This window comes from Carettochelys insculpta, chromosome 6 (genome assembly GCF_033958435.1).
Source record: "Carettochelys insculpta isolate YL-2023 chromosome 6, ASM3395843v1, whole genome shotgun sequence".
NCBI classification, from domain to species: domain Eukaryota; kingdom Metazoa; phylum Chordata; order Testudines; family Carettochelyidae; genus Carettochelys; species Carettochelys insculpta.
The window spans coordinates 23,358,307-23,375,461 of NC_134142.1; the positions used below are offsets into that span (position 1 = coordinate 23,358,307).

Consider the following 17,155-nt stretch of genomic DNA (forward strand, 5'->3'; position numbering starts at 1 on the left):
AAAGAAGATCAGGGGGAGTGTCAATGCTCTGGGGGGTGCTTGTGTATGGACTGGGGAATCTCTCATATAGCTGGGCTCTGGAGACAGGCAGGTCCCCCACAGCTGGGCTTGGGCAGGGGGAACGGCAGCGCAGGTTTCTGGAGGCCACAGAGAGCACACACTATCATGCCCCAACTGGAACTCAGAGTGGTTTCTTTAACTCTCCACTCTTGGGAGAATATTTTTTGCTGTTGTCTGTATTATTGACATACTTGCTGGCACACAGGTATTTTGAAATGAATTTCCAAAATAATTGACACTGGAGTGATAGTGCGTTATTTTGACCAAAAATATGCAGAAATTTAAAATATGTGCAGAATTTTTAAATTTTGGTGTAGAATTCCCCCAGGAGCATTAAATAGATTTAAAAAAAAGAGTGAAAAAAAATCTTCACCTGCATTTTATAGCACTCGCTGCCAAGGGAAAATCGTTATCCATCTTTTCATAACTGTTGTTCTTGGAGACCTGTTCCCATGCCTGGTCCATTATACATGTGTGTATGCCTATGTGCCCAGAGACTGGTGATTTCTGCCTTTGCGATACCTGTAGTGCTAGTGTTGACCCCCTGAATGTCATGCTCATGCACTGTCAGATGCCGTTGGCCCCATGTCCTCTCACTTCCTTCTTCCTGACAACTCTGACCAAAAGGTAGGAGGGTAGGTAATGGAATGAACCCTTGCCTAGGCCTTGGACATAACAGAATTGGCGGCAGTTCCTATTTTGTTGGCAGTTCCTATTTTGTTTGCACATGAACAAGTCCACCTGGGAGTTCCCCACTTTTGGAAGATTACATCGATCTCCTCAGGATAGAAAGAGCACTCATGATGAGATGCGAAGATCTGCTAGGGCAGCTAGCTGCAACATGCAGCTCCGGAGCTGCATGTGGCTCTTTAAAGGAGTTATTTGCACTTCCGGACACTGCCACCACCGACACCTCTGAGGCTCCCTGCCCTGCTCCCACTGGAAGAGTAGAACTAAATTTAATTGGTTTAAACGGCTGGCAGGGCAGTGGGAGGGATCCAGCTATTAAATCAACTGAATTTAGTTCCATTATTTCAATGGCAGCAGGGCAGGAAGCTACAGAGGGCCCCTCACTCGCTCTACAACCTGAGCAGCCACACCCCTCCAGTGGGCTTGGCTTGGCTCTGCTCACCCGTGCCAGCGGAACACCTCCCACACCAGCCTTCCTCCCACTGGGTGCATGTGGCTGTCCAGCATATTCTCCCCAGCCAGTGTCACGGATAGGTTAGTCCCTGGGTCCTGTTTGAGGCTGAGACGGATTAAGCCTGGGGATGGGGTGGAGGGCAGGTTTGGGGATGAGGTGGGTAAAGCCTAGGGGGATAGGGGCATGGAGGGTTGATGCGAACATTGCTCCTTCCTGCCTAAGAGTGTATCTCCATTTTCTTTGTCCTCATTTGCTCTCCAATCAAGGTGTGAAAGTAACAGATTTTCTAACTGGAAATCTGTACGCGCTGTTCTTAAAACAGGGGTTACAAAAAGTATGGTTTGATATTTGTTAGTTATTAAGGACTGTCTTGTACTCACATGCATTGCACTTCTTGAAGTATTGATTTTGTAATAGAATTTGAAAAAATAGCTCTTCTTGCTGTTTTGGTTGCAGGCCCCTGTGCTCAGATGTTCCACATCCACATCCATCCTGACTGAATTATCTCTGATGTAACATTCCCATTTCTGTATCCCTACTATCTGGCTTTTTTTCCCCTCTCTCTTCATGCATCTGATTAAGTAAGTTGCAGCTCGATAAAGCTTATGCGATAATAAAATTGACAGTCTTTCAGATACCACTGGACATGTTGTTTTTGCGGAAACAGACTAACATGGCTACCTCTGAAACCTCTCTTTAATGTGCACTTCACCCCTGACACGTCAGACAGTTGCCATAGGGGGTCACTAACAGGCAGAGGCCTGATACAGGATTTGCTAGGCTTGAAACCTGGAGACCTTAACTACTAACAAGTAATAAACAGGTACTTAAACACTAGCTACTAAGAAAACTACAGACAAGGCCTTCAGGCACAAAGTACAAGGCACTAAAGGAAAAATCTCTAAGAGCCAAGCATGTGGACGTGTGCACAACTAAAATGGAATCAACATGAGCAAACCCTCAAAAAAGTCAACATTTACTCTATAAAATTAATTATATATTACTGATCACTGGATCAGAAAAGAAATCAGTTACATTGTTAATTTGCATTATGCATGTGGGTTCCACAGTGAGCATGAGACTTTACTAGATTTTACAACTTCTCTCATGCTCAGGACAGAATGAATGGAGGGCCATAAAAAGTAAGCGAAAGCAACTGAAAGAAATCCACAATTACTACCCACAATATGAATTTTTTTAGGATTACAGTTTGTCTTTTAAAAGTAATCCACATTATATTTTCAAAATCAGCATATTCATGTATTACTTATATTCAGTTACTGTACACATTTCCTTCAGTATTCCTTTCACTGAAGTTAGTGGCAGACTGGTTGGCCAGTGATGCCACATCCATCAGTAGTTGTCATTCCACAGCAGTGAACTATGGAAGAACCACATCACTAGCTCTTGCACAGTAGCTTAAACAAAGCTGTTCCACAGCTGGGGCAGCTGCAGAATTAAGGTGATCAGAAGTACTTTTATGTTTGAACACATGCGTGGATGGAAACAGAAAATAAAGGAGATATGTAGACAGAGAACAGGAAACAAATGAAGAGAAAGAGAGGAACAAAAAAAGTAAGATTATTTTAATATAATCAAATGATTATCAGTGGGGCCAACAAAATTTGTCTCTAGGTAACCATAAGACTAATATGCAATACAAATTTATTTTACTTGATATAAGTAATCAAAAACAAAATATGACATAGGAGAAAAGCTGCACTAAAACAGATTTTTTGTAAACAGGAATGAGTCCACTCTCTCAAATGCACTTCCTGGACCCTCTGACAGTGCATGACACTTGCCCTCACTCATCTCCACTCATATTGTTACGGTCTTGGGAGAAATACTGACACTACACATGATTTTACTGTAGCTACCACGGTAATTCACAAACAAGGCATTTTAATCCTACTTGTTGGATACTAAAGTTCAGTGCTGTTAGGTAAGTAACTAACAAAATTTAGAAAATCCTTTAAGTAGATTAACCAATATACTATTTGTACAAGTGTCTCTTACTTGTTCCAATGTGTCTTTGAATTTCGGTACAAGGATGGAAACATGATGGGCAAAATCTTTGCAGCATTGTCACTGATTAAACTCATAATATACTCATTATTCCAGTAGTATAGTGCTCGTTCTGCCACCTGAAAGACATGAAGGTAACCACATTATTCACCTTGCAGTTAGCATTTACACACCATAAAGTATGCTAAACAGAACTAAAATTAGGAAATAAAACAGCTTAAGTATCAAAATATTTTAAAAATTACTGTCGAGAAATTCAAAGTTTTGGTTTACTTTTCCCTCTGGCTCAGAAGTAGGGATGTACAGATCAGTTAAAACAGTTAAATGATTAAAATTATATTGTCTTAACTGATTAACTGAGATTGCTTCAGCAATCTGGCAAAGGGCAGCTAGAGCAGAGGTCCCACTGGCCACACACGGCGAGGACTGCTCCAGGCTGGCCTACCCACCATGGACAAGGCTGGGGTTTTCCAGGGCAGACATGGCTGTGACCCCACCTGCCTGCTGAAGCCAGAGGTTTGGGCAAGGCCTAATGCTTACAGGTTAACTAGGGTTACCCTTCTACATCATTCAAATTGTATGTTTTATAAAAATACAGCTATACATTATTCTTAAGAAACACATATCCTCCATTTCATCTATGATATAGAAATATTCACAGTATTTTAAATAGCATCTTTGTGATCTGTGGGTGTCAAGATGGAAGTGATACTCTCCTTCAATTTAAAAAAAAACAGGTTCTCAATTAAGAAAGTGGGTGCCAGTTTGTGATTTCTCTAGTAGTACTGCTGCACAGCTAAAAAATCCATAACTGCTGTGATCCAAGGAAACTAGCAGAAGGCCCAGAGGTACATAGGGATATAGGGATCCTATGGGTTTACTGAAGAATGCCATGTAAGGTCTCTAATTAAAGCTTGTTTCATGATATTAATCAATCATTAAGAAGTGTATACAGAACACACATGAAGACTTACATATACCAGGGCAACCTCACACAATTAACTCAAAAAATTAACTTATTACATAATACTTAAACGGTTTTAATTGCACTGCTAAAAACAGAATATCATCTGAAATTTATTAAATATTTGTGGATGTTTTTCCACATGTTCATATATATTGATTTTAATTACAACATGGAATACAAAGAATAAGTACTCACTTCATATTATTTTAAATTACAAATATTTGCACTATACAAATGCTGAAGGATTTTGTTTCAATTCAACTCATACAAGTACTGTACAGCAATCTCTTTATCGTGAAAGATTTTTTATTGCATAAGTACATTCAAAAAACAAAAACATGATAAACTTTACTGCCAAAACATCCATACTTCCTGTTCAACATCTGACTCAGATGATGAAAATTAACATGTATTGGTCCCTATTGCTGTTGAGCATTATCTAGCAGAATCTGTCATCAGCGTGTATTCACGTCTTCTGGAATGGAGTGTGAAGCATGAAAGGACATATGAATCTTTGTCATATCTAGACCATAAACTATCTTTTGACACCAGCTATAATAGTGCCAGGCGAATACCTGTTCTCACTTTCAGATGACATTGTAAATAAGAAGTGGGCAGCTTTAAGTCCTGCAAACAAACAAATTTGTTTACCTGACTGGTTGAACAAGAAATAGGACTGAGTGGACTCTAGTGTTTTACATTGTTTTATTTTTGAACATAATTCTGTACTTGTAACTTTAACTCATGACAAAGAACTTGCACTACAGTACTTGTATTAAGTAAATTGAAAAAACACTTGTTTTTACAATGCAAACATTTGTAATAAAAATAAAGTGAGCACTGTACACTTCACATTTTGTGTTGTTACTGAAATCAATATATAGGTTGAACCTCTCTAGTCCAGCACCCTCAGGATCTGATCAATGCCGAATGAGAGAATTTGCCAGACCGAAGGAAATCAATATTGTCTTGCAGAATTACCAGATAACAGTAAATAACTGAGATAAAAAAAAAATCACTGAAACATAGCTCTGCACTATGCCGTTTATTTATCAAGCCTTGCACTTTGTTACATATGGATCTTCAGTCAGATCAATTCAATAGAGGTTATGACTGTGGATATATCAGTCAAAATGACAAAAGGGAGGTTATACCTAAGAAATCAGTTTGTTTTTTCATGTTGATAATATTACACAGCAAATTTTCAGACATAGTCTATGTCTACGTTAGCACTTTTGTCAGTTGACTGGGAAAAAAGTACCCTCCTGACTGACACAATTTTCTCCATGAAAGTGCTGGTGAAGACAGCATTATGTCAGCAATAGATACTCTCCCAGTGAAGCAGTTACCGCTGTTTGTTTAGGGTAGTTTAATTATGCTGATGGACAAGCTCTCTCCAGTTGGCAGAAGTGCAGCTACAGGCAAGACATCACAGCATTACAACTGCAGAGGTATAGCTGTGTCGATGAAAGGTCTGTAGTACAGTTATAGCCTTTCATGGTCTTTCCTATCTGAGAAGTATTTTTCAGGGAATTCGCCTTTTAAAAAATTGGACAGAACGAAGTGCATCGTGAACAAAATGTCAACCCACGGAGGAAAAAGGAGACAACTTCTGAGTTTCATGTGCTAGATAAGAAAGCCAAGTCAGAACTTTAAGTAAGTATAATCTTTTTCTCTAGTGAAATGTTTCTTAAAATTATGTTCTGCGGAACATTGGTGTTCTGTGAACAACTCACAAGTGTGTCACGAGTGTCTGATGCTTTTTTGATATCATATACTGACTGTATGTATTTTCTGTTACTAAAACCAGATACAATGTTACTTCTTCATTGCTGTGACACTGAATTAAATTGATTCATTTTGTTTTTGCTGTATATGTTCCTTTTTTTTTTTTTTTTTTTTTTTTTTTTTTTTTTTTAAAAGAAAATTTTCATAGACATTCCACATAAAAATTATTATTGTTTGGTGCTCTGTGATCTCAAATAGTTTAAGAAACACTGCTTTAGTGGACTTTGTAAAAAATAAAATTCCAGAATAGTTATATTAAAAGCAGAGCCAGATCTTAAGCTGACTTGAACTATATCTCTCCAAGCATGATGGCCCTAACAGTCAGACACACGAAAGAAGCTAGCATGCTGACCTCTTGGAAAGAGACTCTGAGGGAAACATTTAAAAAGAAAAGGTTGCTCTGTAACTGAGTACACAAGCCTTACCGCAAAAGGGTTAGAAAGCAATACTAGCCCACATAACCCCACCACTCCAGACTTGCAGAGCATTCTCTGACTTCAGGAGTGTGCTAAAATTAGCTCAGAAGCCCAGGCAAAGGTTAGTGAGCAGCTTGCAGAAGAGAGGAATACTTCTCCAGGAAACAAGAAAAGAGAGTGAGCCCAAGAGGGAACCACAAAAGTACATATGGACATATCTTCCACAAGCAGAATATTCTTTAACCACCACCTACTTTAATGTTGAGTAGTAACAAAGAGAAAGCCATGCTAGTCTATATACTATCAAAACAAAAAAGCAGTTAAGTAGCACTTTAAAGACTAACAAAATAATTTATTAGGTGAGCTTTCATGGGACAGGCCCACTTCTTCAGACCATAGCCATACGAGAACAGACTCAATATTTAAGGCATAGAGAATCAAAAATAGTAGTCAAGGTTGACAAATCAGAAAAATATTATCAAGGTGAGCAAATCAGAGAGTAGGGGGGTGGGGGTGGGGAGGGGGAGTCAAGAATCAGATTAAGCCAAGTTTGCAAAAGAGCCCCTATAATGACCCAGAAAATTTGTATCCTGGTTCAAACCATGTGTTAATGTGTCGAATTTGTGTATATATATATATATATATATATATATATATATATATATATATATTATCTATGCCATAAATACTGCGTCTATTCTGGTATGGCTGTGGTCTTAAGAAGTGGGTCTGTCCCACGAAAGCTCACCTAATAAATTATTATGTTAGTCTTTAAAGTGCTACTTGACTGCTTTTTTGTTTTGACATCTACTTCAGGAATCTGTAAGTCTAGCAGGGCTCTGCTGCTTTGGACTCTTTGGTGGTAGCGATTGCTTGCACTGTAGGGGCTATCCCTCAAATGAAGGGATCTATAAAGAAACAATAGCCCAGGAAAGCAACTTAGACTCACTGCAGGGAGGACCCTGCCAATGTCACTTCCCATATGACCTGAGTGAATGATGGAGAAGCAACCTCCAGGTTCCCCTGCCACACTCCCTTGTCCCCTGAGGGTCTAGACCTCAAGGTGGAAAGCTGAAGAGCCACAGCTTATGGTCATGAACAGGTAGATACCTTTACTGCTCTGACAGAGAGGTAAGGGGAAGAAAATTGGGTGCAATAAACACTAAGTTGCCTGGCCATCTAAGCTCCCTATCATGGGACACCCAAGTGTGCACTGCTTTTTTCAGCATTTTTAACACAGCAAAATTAGTTATTTTAAAGAAATTTAATGTATTACATATACGATCAATTCACTAACAAATGTAAACATTCTAAACTGAAGATCTGGTTTTATAATTTCCTAGAAGTACAGACCTGGAAGTGTGGACTGGACACACATTTGGCTAGTTGTCTGAAAAGAGGCTCCATAACTTTTACAAATTCAGATGGTTCAATGACATCTAAAATTTCCTCTAGTTCATTTAAAAACATGACTTCTTTTGGACTGTGAGTCTTTGGCCAATATTTGAGTAGTGCCATCACCACCTGTACAAACATATTTGCAGGAAAAAAGTTAATAGAATTGTCATAGCTACATTTTAAATATCTGACTTCTATTTTTGCACTAAAATGGATTTTTTAGAGGAACTGGCATCATCAACAAGTACTTTTTTAAATCATATTAACAATGTATAAGAGTTAGTATGTCTACTTACCTTGCATAGTAACTGGAGTTTTTTTTTTAAATGTTTGATCCCTATGTATATTTCACTCAAGATGTGCATGAGTGCCACACGCCTGAAACCTAAGGTTTTCTTTTGCCAGCAGTGTCTGTTTGTCTATGGCTGAACCCTTGTTCTCCTCATGCTCAAAACCAAGGATTTGAGGGGTGGTGCAGACTGCTTCTAATGGCTTCACTACAGCAAATAATAAGCTTAAGCTGAAGATCCAAAAGAGGGAGGAGGAAACACAGACAGATCTCATTTTCTATGACACCGGTCGGTGAGCAGCTAAACAAATCCTTGATTGGCTAAGCTGATTAGAGATTTCATATAAAAATTTGCCAACTGTGGTTATTAGACATTTTTTTTGGTACTACATTTTTCCTATAATATTTGGATACACTGACTCTTGAAGCATCGGAGAGCCTGGCCCCTACAATGGTTTGCTGCTAGGACAATCTGTCTTCAAGTAGAATTTTCAGATCACTGGAAGATACACTTCATGACTTCATGCTGGCTTTAAAGATGCCTTTATAGAGCTTATCCCAACCATAAACAGAGTGCTTCCCAGGAGCAAGCCGGCCCTAGAAGATGATCTTTGGTATCCATGTATCATTCATTCTCCTAACGTGACCAGTCCAGCAAAAATGTTTGTTCATAAGCACTGGCACAACTTGAGTAACTTCAGTTACCTTGAGCTCAGATACTCTCCTGGCCTAAATTATAGCCACTAGGAATCCCACCTTCCAAGAATTGCAAGGGACAAAGCATACTGCCAGGGTCTCAAGGGGTGGGTTCCTCAGACTTGAGAGCACCAGGCTTGAGATTCCATGAGGGAAAATAGCTATCTAGCCCTTTGTGAAAGCAGCCAACCATGGGGTTAGTGAACACTAACTAACTGAACTGGGTTCGAAAGCTGAAATAGCAGCCAGGTACATCTTTAATGACAATACCATCAGGCCTTGGCGTTTAAGGTGAAGTATATAGTCCAGGATGAAGGGGATCAATGACTGCAATGAAGGAATGCCTTTCTGTAGAGTTCAAATTAAGAACCTCTTCCACTGAGCTAGGTAAGTGGTATAAAATTATACCTAAAGGTTAAGGGATGGACTGTTGCCACAGCACAAGTCACTGAATCCACTAAGTCCAAGGCCCATAGGAATGTTTTCACATAAGTCTTGCCCTCCTCCAGGATGACTGCATCTCTGAGCAGGATTCTGCTGATAGCAGCTCCTGGAATTGTAGCTAAAGTGGTTCAGGACCACCTACTGCTTGGTTACTGAAAGCAGGAGATCCCTGATAGAATATACCTTCCTACCACAGAGATACAGCTTCTTCACTTCTTTGGACTTGGGGATTAGCCCTGTCTGTCCCTGTCTCTTCTTCCTGGTTGGCCACCTCTATCACCAGAGTATTTGATTGAGGGTGGGTAAACAAGTTCTTATGCCTCTTGGATGGCACTAAATATTTATGTTCCACCTCTTTTGCCATGTGAGAAGAGAGGCAGGTGTGTGCCACAATGTTACTCTAATTTTTTTATTTAATTTTGTTATGTGCACAGAGGCATGTATGGATGTGCATCACCAATAGACACACATACTGATGGCTGTAGGTGCTCTAATAATCAGCTGGGTGGCATCTGCATCTCTTCTGGGTGGATGCCTAAATGCTCAGTTTACAGGGAATACTGGTGTTTTGAATAGTTTTCATGAGGGGAAAAAGGCACCCTGGAAGCGCACTCAGGGAAAAAATATGTCCACCATAGGGTCTGTCTCCTTCAATATCTCCTCTACCTTGCACTTGAAGAGGTCTTTAGCACAAAGGAAAAGTGTTGCTCAGGGTCCCTGGGACTTGAGTTCTTCCTCAGCACTGTGGTCTCTTTTATCAAGGCCAGCATGTTTCACACTAAACTACTGGGCTCAGATGTCAACTGAGCTAGCTGTGGACAGACAGCTAACTCCAGAGAGGAGTTGAGTGGATCACCCTCTTTGGCAAAGGCTTCGAACAGGACCTATATGGCTTGAGTTCCTGAGATTGAGGCATGCCCCAAAGATATTCTTACCAATAAACTAGGCAAATACCACTTAGATGGGGCTACTATAAGGAGGGTACAAAACTGGCTGTATAACCGTACTCAGAAAGTAGTTATTAATGGTTCTCAGTCCTCCTGGAAAGATATAATAAGTGGGGTTCCACAGGGGGTCTGTTTTGGGACCGGTTCTGTTCAATTGGCATAGAAAGTACACTTATTAAGTTTGCAGATGATGCCAGGCTGGGAGAGGCTGCAACTGTTTTGGAGGATAGGGTCATAATTCAAAATGATCTGGACAAATTGGAGAAACAGTTTGAGGTAAACAGGATGAAGTTTAATAAAGACAAATGCAAAGTGCTCCACTTAGGAAGGAACAATCAGTTTCACACATACAGAATGGGAAGTGACTGTCTAGGAACAAGCATGGCAGAAAGGGATCTAGGGGTGATCATGGACCATGAGCTAAGTATGAGTCAACAGTGTGATGCTGTTGCAAAAAAAGCAAACATGATTCTGGGATGCATTAACAGGTGTGTTGTGAGCAAGACATGAGAAGTCATACTTCCACTCTGTACTGCACTGGTTAGGCCTCAGTTGGAGCACTGTGTCCGGTTCTGGGCACCGCATTTCAAGAAAGATAAGGAGAAATTGTAAAGGGTCCAGAAGAGAGCAACAAGAATGATCAAAGGTCTAGAGAACATGACCTATGAAAGAAGGCTGAAAGAATTGGGCTCGTTTAGTTTGGAAAAGAGAAGATTAAGAGGGGACATCGTAGCGGTTTTCAGGTATCTAAAAGGGTGTCATAAGGAGGAGGGAGAAAACTTGTTCTTCCTGGCCTCTGAGGACAGAATAAGAAGCAATGGGCTTAAACTGCAGCAAGGGAAGTTTAGGTTGGATATTAGGAGAAAGTTCCTAACTGTCAGGGTGGTCAAACACTGGACTAAATTGCCTAGGGTGGTTGAGGAATCTCCATCTCTGGAGTTATTTAAGAACCGGTTAGATAGATGTCTATCAGGGATGTTCTAGACAGTACTTGGTCCTGCCATGAGGGCATGGGGCTGGACTCAATGACCTCTCAAGGTCCCTTCCAGTCCTAGCATTCTATGATTCTGTGATGTGAGGGGGGCAACATCTCCCCAACTGAAACTGATATCACTATACTCTATACACTAACTATGACATTTAACTATTTACAGGTAAACTGAATAAAAGTCTATGAGGGAAACGCTTGCTGTTTGCAAGAGAGATGCTTTTTCAATGATTGTCACTGGCAGTAAGAAGGAACTGAAGAGGTGACAGGTTGGTGGGAACCTATAAACATCATCATGAAGGCATGACTGCATCCAACCCAAAGGTTACTGTTAGCGGCAAAGCACGCACCCCTATTTAGAATCAACATGAACGATCACTGAAAGAAGGATCTATTTGCTTACCATAACCATGATTATAACTAGAGGAAAGATTTTATTTCTTTTGAGTGAGTTCAATCATCATTTTATTCTACTTCTCCAGCACATATATCAATCATATCAGGTGATCAAAATGCTAAGCTTTCTAAAGTGATACGCATTCTTGTCAGATATATTTATTGATTAATCAATTGTTCTAGATATGTTAATTTTTACCTAATGGACATTGGCTCAGAAAAGTAAAAATTACTTACTTTACCATTATTGGGAAAAAAACCAACTATATCATCTAAGCAAGCAGTTCGTTACAGGGTTCATCCAAACTATTTTTAAAAAACATTCTTGAATGATTTTTAGTTATAACAAACATTATTGACAGTGCAAATCAAACTGTTATTAATGCTTCAAAATGCATTAATGTGATAAAACAGCAAAATAAACTTACTGGTTCTGTAAGCGTGCTATCTTTTTCTAAAAATTGCACTACACAGTATGCCAGCTAAACAAAAAAAGAGAAAGCGAATATTACTACACATTGTTAAACAAAAAGTATTTGAATTCAAGCATACGCCACCAACCATTTTGTTAACATTAACATTTCAGAATATTTCCAAATTCAGGGCAAAACCATCTCCAATTACTATATGTAGTAAAAATACTTGAGTAATTTCTACTTCTGTATTTTCAGACAATTTAAACAGCAATATCTCATCATACTTTCAAACAATTGGTATTCTGAGTTACAGTAGATCTTTAACAATATTTTACCTTACTAACATCCCACTACTATTTTCATATTCTTTTCTGACAGCTTATGAAGATAGTCACATGATTGTTCAAAAATTAAGCTCTTCCATACAGTTTCTTGAAAAAAAGAGCCATAACACCTTTATAATCTCAAACTATCATCTTTACTGTAATTATCTCTTCCCCTGACCACTCTGGATCTGTAACTGAATGTGCTATGTTTCCACTTATCAGAAAACATGGAAGTAAAAAAACTGGGTCTTTCAGAAGAGCCAACACCTCTCCTATACAACCAGTTATGGTTCTTTCTACAAAAAACATAAAACCCTAAATAAATAAGGGGAGGAGAGTAGTATCAAGATGAGGGAAGTGAAAACTGATAAATATACCAATAAATAAATCTTTCTTGCTACAGGTCTTCTTTATCAACTCCCCTCCCCCCACCACAAATAATGAATCAGAGAGCACATATGTGGTAACAAGTGCCAACTTGGAAAAGAGTCTTTCCCTAGATTGCTGCTTAAAAAATACTCTGTCCAAACGTGACCTCTTTCTCTGATTGAGTTTATATTAACAACCAAATACTATAAGTACTGTAGGCCACAGAGCAGCTCTACAGATCTTTTGGACAGATGCATCACTACTCTCTAGTCAAGACACCTTATAGGCCTTGCTAAAATGCTCTGCTATTTCCTCCGTAGAAGTTATCTAGTCATCCTGTAAATTTGGTAAAAGCCAGCTTCTAGTACTAAATGTTAGAGGCTCTCTTTCCTTTGTTAGGACCCATAGCAATAACTGCTGTCAAACAATAAAATTTTTAGTGCACTGCAAATAAAAATTCTGCAAGTGTCCAAAGCATGAAGTTTTGTTTTCACAAAGATCTTGGCTTAGTGGGGAAAAGCTTATTAATATGCGCACCTCAGAGTTAGGTTAGGAACAAACACATAGTGTCTAGGAAAACAGTACATAAAGAGCATCAAAGAGATGAACTCATCAACTCTCCTAGCAATTTCACCAATTAAAAGGGTGCTTTCACCAAGGAGGAGGACACAAAAGATTGCAGCAGTTAAAACCCACAGGGATTTATCACAACTTGAAGAAAAATAAATACAATCTATCGGTGAAACTTTCTGACATTTCCATCCAATGGAAAAGCTCAATGCTTCTGAAAGCAGAATCAAACTTTCAGTGTGTTCTGTTGCAGTGTACAAGAAGCCTCTTGAGTGGTTGATTTCAAGCCTGCAACCTCAGAGGTGAGGTTTGACAACCGGAAGAACTTGAAGAACTCTTCTACCATGCAGGCCAACGGACCGCAGGTATATGAGCCTAAATCACAAATGAGGTTGTTTTCTGTACTCCAAAAAAACAAAACAAAACAAAAACCAACCAACCAACCACCAACTATACAGCTGATGCAATGAGAAGGTGGTCTTCTAATCAAACAAAATGTTTCCAATTTGTTAGAATGAAAATGATCAATTTTAATTAAGTCACTCAAAAAGGATGCTTGGAAAACAAAGGGTTGGGAAACAAGGAGAGTGGGGGGGCAGGTGGAACAATCAGTTGAAGCAGCATGTTGTGAAGAAGAGCCCTGATAGTACCTTTCATTTAAAACAAACACACACACAAGGCATACATTCCAGATGGTGACTAAAAAGGGTCTATGATACGTTTCTGTGGTGTCCTCTGTAGGCATTGAGTGCTAAAAAGAACCTTCCTATCTGACCCAGGCAGATGAGAGGCAGAGACTGATATCTTCTTGCTACTGAAGAACAACTGTTGGCAGTTTAAAGTCTCCTTTGCTGAGAGCCGAATATAGGAAGATCAACAGAGTTTGAAGCCCCAAAGACTGATGAAGCTTGGCCTACACTAGACTTTACAGCTGACCACAGATACACAATTTAGCTACGGCAGTTGCATAGCTAGAATCAATGTATCTGCAGTTGACCGTAAGGTCTGTTTTCACTGAGGGAGATTAACAGCTCCCATTAGCTTCCCTTACCCCTCACAAGAGGAGGAATGCAGGGGGTCTACTGCCGAACCCAGATTGATCAACTCTGCACACTTTTACCAGATGCATGAAATCGAACTCCAGAAGATCAATCCTGAACTCCTGGTAAGTAGACATATACCCTTAAAGAAAAAAGACAGGGACAGACTCTTGCCTTCAACTGGGACCTTGGTCATACATGACAGGAGCAGAGTGGGGGATTACAAAGGAAAAGGTTGATGTTACAGTGCATCCTGCCAAAGACATCGAACAACTGGGAAACCTCAGTGCCTCCCCATCGGTGGAATGGGGAGGAGGCCTGGAAATGAATGTTTTGCCTATACAAGTTCCATCTTGGCCCCGAAAATATCTGCTTGAGATTTTTTCCTGTCTCCTTATATTTTAGGGGGAAAGGGGACAAGGAGGAGAGAAAAGGAGGAGATGAAGAGGACAAATGAAGTAAATGGCTCAGTCAGAGAATCTGTGCTCCCTGGAAATAAGGATGAAGAGGGAAAGGAAGGTCATGACTAAATTATCATCTTTATCAGTACAATATTTCCACAGTGCAAGCAATTTGTTTGAATTAGACCCACTGGATCATATGAGTTGGGTGTCTCTTCCTATAAAAAATTGTCAATTTACAGTACTTCTCAATGTTTACCTGGAGCACTCTGAATTCTCTGGGAACTAGGTTGTATCTGGAGAAAAGAAATACTCTCTTTTTTTCCTTGCTTCCTGCTGTCTCTAGTTCACCCAAGAACATGAAGAAGAGAAGCCAAATGAAATTTTAAACATTTTATATATGTGTGGGAAGGAAGAGAAAAAAATCACATATCTGAAGGTAAAGAATTAAATTCGTTAAAAGAAATCAAGAAAAAGTAAACCCTAGACTGTATTACCTTCCAAAATTATACTTAAAAGTTAAGGGATGAGTTTTGGTGGTTTTATCCTTATCTTTGTTAGTATCATGGTTCTGTAAAATAAACAATGCGTCAAAATGGTACTTTTGATCATAATCCAGCATTCAAGTAATGCCAGAACTTAGTTATCATGGATGCAAAGAATGAAATAGGATTGGTTTACAGGCGCTATGAGAGTTCCCCACAGAACTCCTAATGAACTTCAGGTCTTGACTCCAACACCCTATTCTGTCACAAGATCAATGAAATACATGAAGGATTTGCAAGAAATGGCAAAGCAGCACGGACTTGCAACAAATAGCAAAGCATGGATTTACTGTAAATTCCTTATTTTTAGCTTTCTTCATATCCCTGATAAACAGCTGATCCTCTTTTTTTGCTTCATTCCAACTAGATAATCTTCTGTTCATAATCAAAATAGTGAGTTGCATGCCTCAACATCTTTCCCCAAATGATTCCTGAACAAAAGACTTGTGACAGAAGCAGCAGCAAGTTAAAGGCTAGCTGCATTGATGCCAAAAGTCTTGCTTTGTGTTCCAACAGATGCATGAATGAGAAAATTACCAGCTGATAATTTCCACTCTTAAAAGCTGCTCTCTGAATTTGTTACTCATGGGTTAATGCACTCCCTCCCAACCATCAGAGTATCACCTTCCCACTAAAGGATGTCTTTGCACAGGAGTAGTAATTTGCTTATCTTCCACAATTTAGATACGTACACTTTCTTCCTGTGCCTCTAGGGACTTCTGTAAATAGTTTTGCTAATGTCTAGCATGCCAAATGGGTCGGGTAGTTATATCTTGCTTGATACTAACTTGAGACTTGATAACACCTTGCCATTTTGGACAGAGATGAACAGGGTACATGGTGAATACCTTAGATATATCCTTAGAGCTCTAGTAATTAAGTATTTTAATCCCCTGATTTTCACCTCTCATTCACTTACAATATTAGTTATTGTCTTGAAGAGGACATGCTTGCTTGTACCTTTCTGGGACTCCATTCATTTGCACAGCTTTCTCCTGCCACAACACCCACTTCTGACTCAGTAGGAGCCCCACTTCCTTCTCTAGGGAACTATTTTAGTATCCTGGGGTGAGGGTGGGCAAAAGGAGTGAGAAGGAATGGCTCTGGATCTTGAGATTTTTCCCTCCCTCCAGTCCAAGACCTTCATGGAGCCAACTCTGAGTTGTGGACAGATAGCTTCCTCCTTACACTTTTCTCTCCACAGGATCAAAACCTCTTGATCGGGCACAATTCACTCTTTGTAGAACTTGTAAGTGTTGCCTTTAAAAGGGAATGCTGCTTAGATTTAAGCCAGGTGTTTGCAGGACAGCTTTCCTATACCTGAATGAAGGAAAAGCAGTCCATTAGGAAGGCACTGCTGCAGATCTAGGTAGCTGAAACCACAATACCACTATTTACTTCATCCAGGGGAACATGAGAAAGAGTAAGGCATGACTACATAGATGCAAATAAAAGGTTTTTAAAACAAAATGCTTCGGAGAAACTTAAACCACAAACTTGTTCCACTGCCAGAGGCAGAAAAGGTGGAAGCACTAGACTGTCTCCAAATTCCACAGGTGGGGACATTACCCCACGAGCAATGAATGAGAGAAGCTGCGTAACAGAAAGAACGTGTGTTCTCATGCCACAGCTGTGGTTGAGGAAAGATTTTTTTTCTTCGCTACATCTGCTTAATTTAAAACCAGCAGAACTATTCTAAACTATGGGGAGCCTGTTTAAAATGATCTCAGTGACAAAAGTCAAGTGTTTCTGACCGCAAGAAACTGACTATTTCAGTATTTTCCAGACAAGACACACGTGGAGCTCTCTGAAATCTTCTCTGGGAATCACGTCAGACCAAAAGAGAACAAACACTAAGATTTTCCATTAGTGTTGATCCATTACTGCTTTCTAAGTTTCAGAGTATCCTTAGCAATCAATCACCTGT

At 39.6% G+C, this 17,155-nt stretch overlaps 1 protein-coding gene across 5 annotated transcripts in view; it reads right to left on the reverse strand.

Moving 5' to 3' along the window:
• The window catches only part of PPP2R5C (protein phosphatase 2 regulatory subunit B'gamma), a 151,790-nt gene that overhangs the window by 22,102 nt on the left and 112,533 nt on the right, over positions 1 to 17,155 (reverse strand). For all 5 annotated transcript variants that reach the window (XM_074996505.1, XM_074996501.1, XM_074996503.1 and 2 more), the window contains 3 exons: positions 11,990 to 12,043; positions 7,757 to 7,927; positions 3,224 to 3,351 (listed from right to left, as the gene is read on the reverse strand). In XM_074996505.1, the coding sequence (XP_074852606.1) occupies positions 3,224 to 3,351; positions 7,757 to 7,927; positions 11,990 to 12,043 (353 nt within the window). The remainder of the gene's footprint in view (positions 1 to 3,223; positions 3,352 to 7,756; positions 7,928 to 11,989; positions 12,044 to 17,155) is intronic.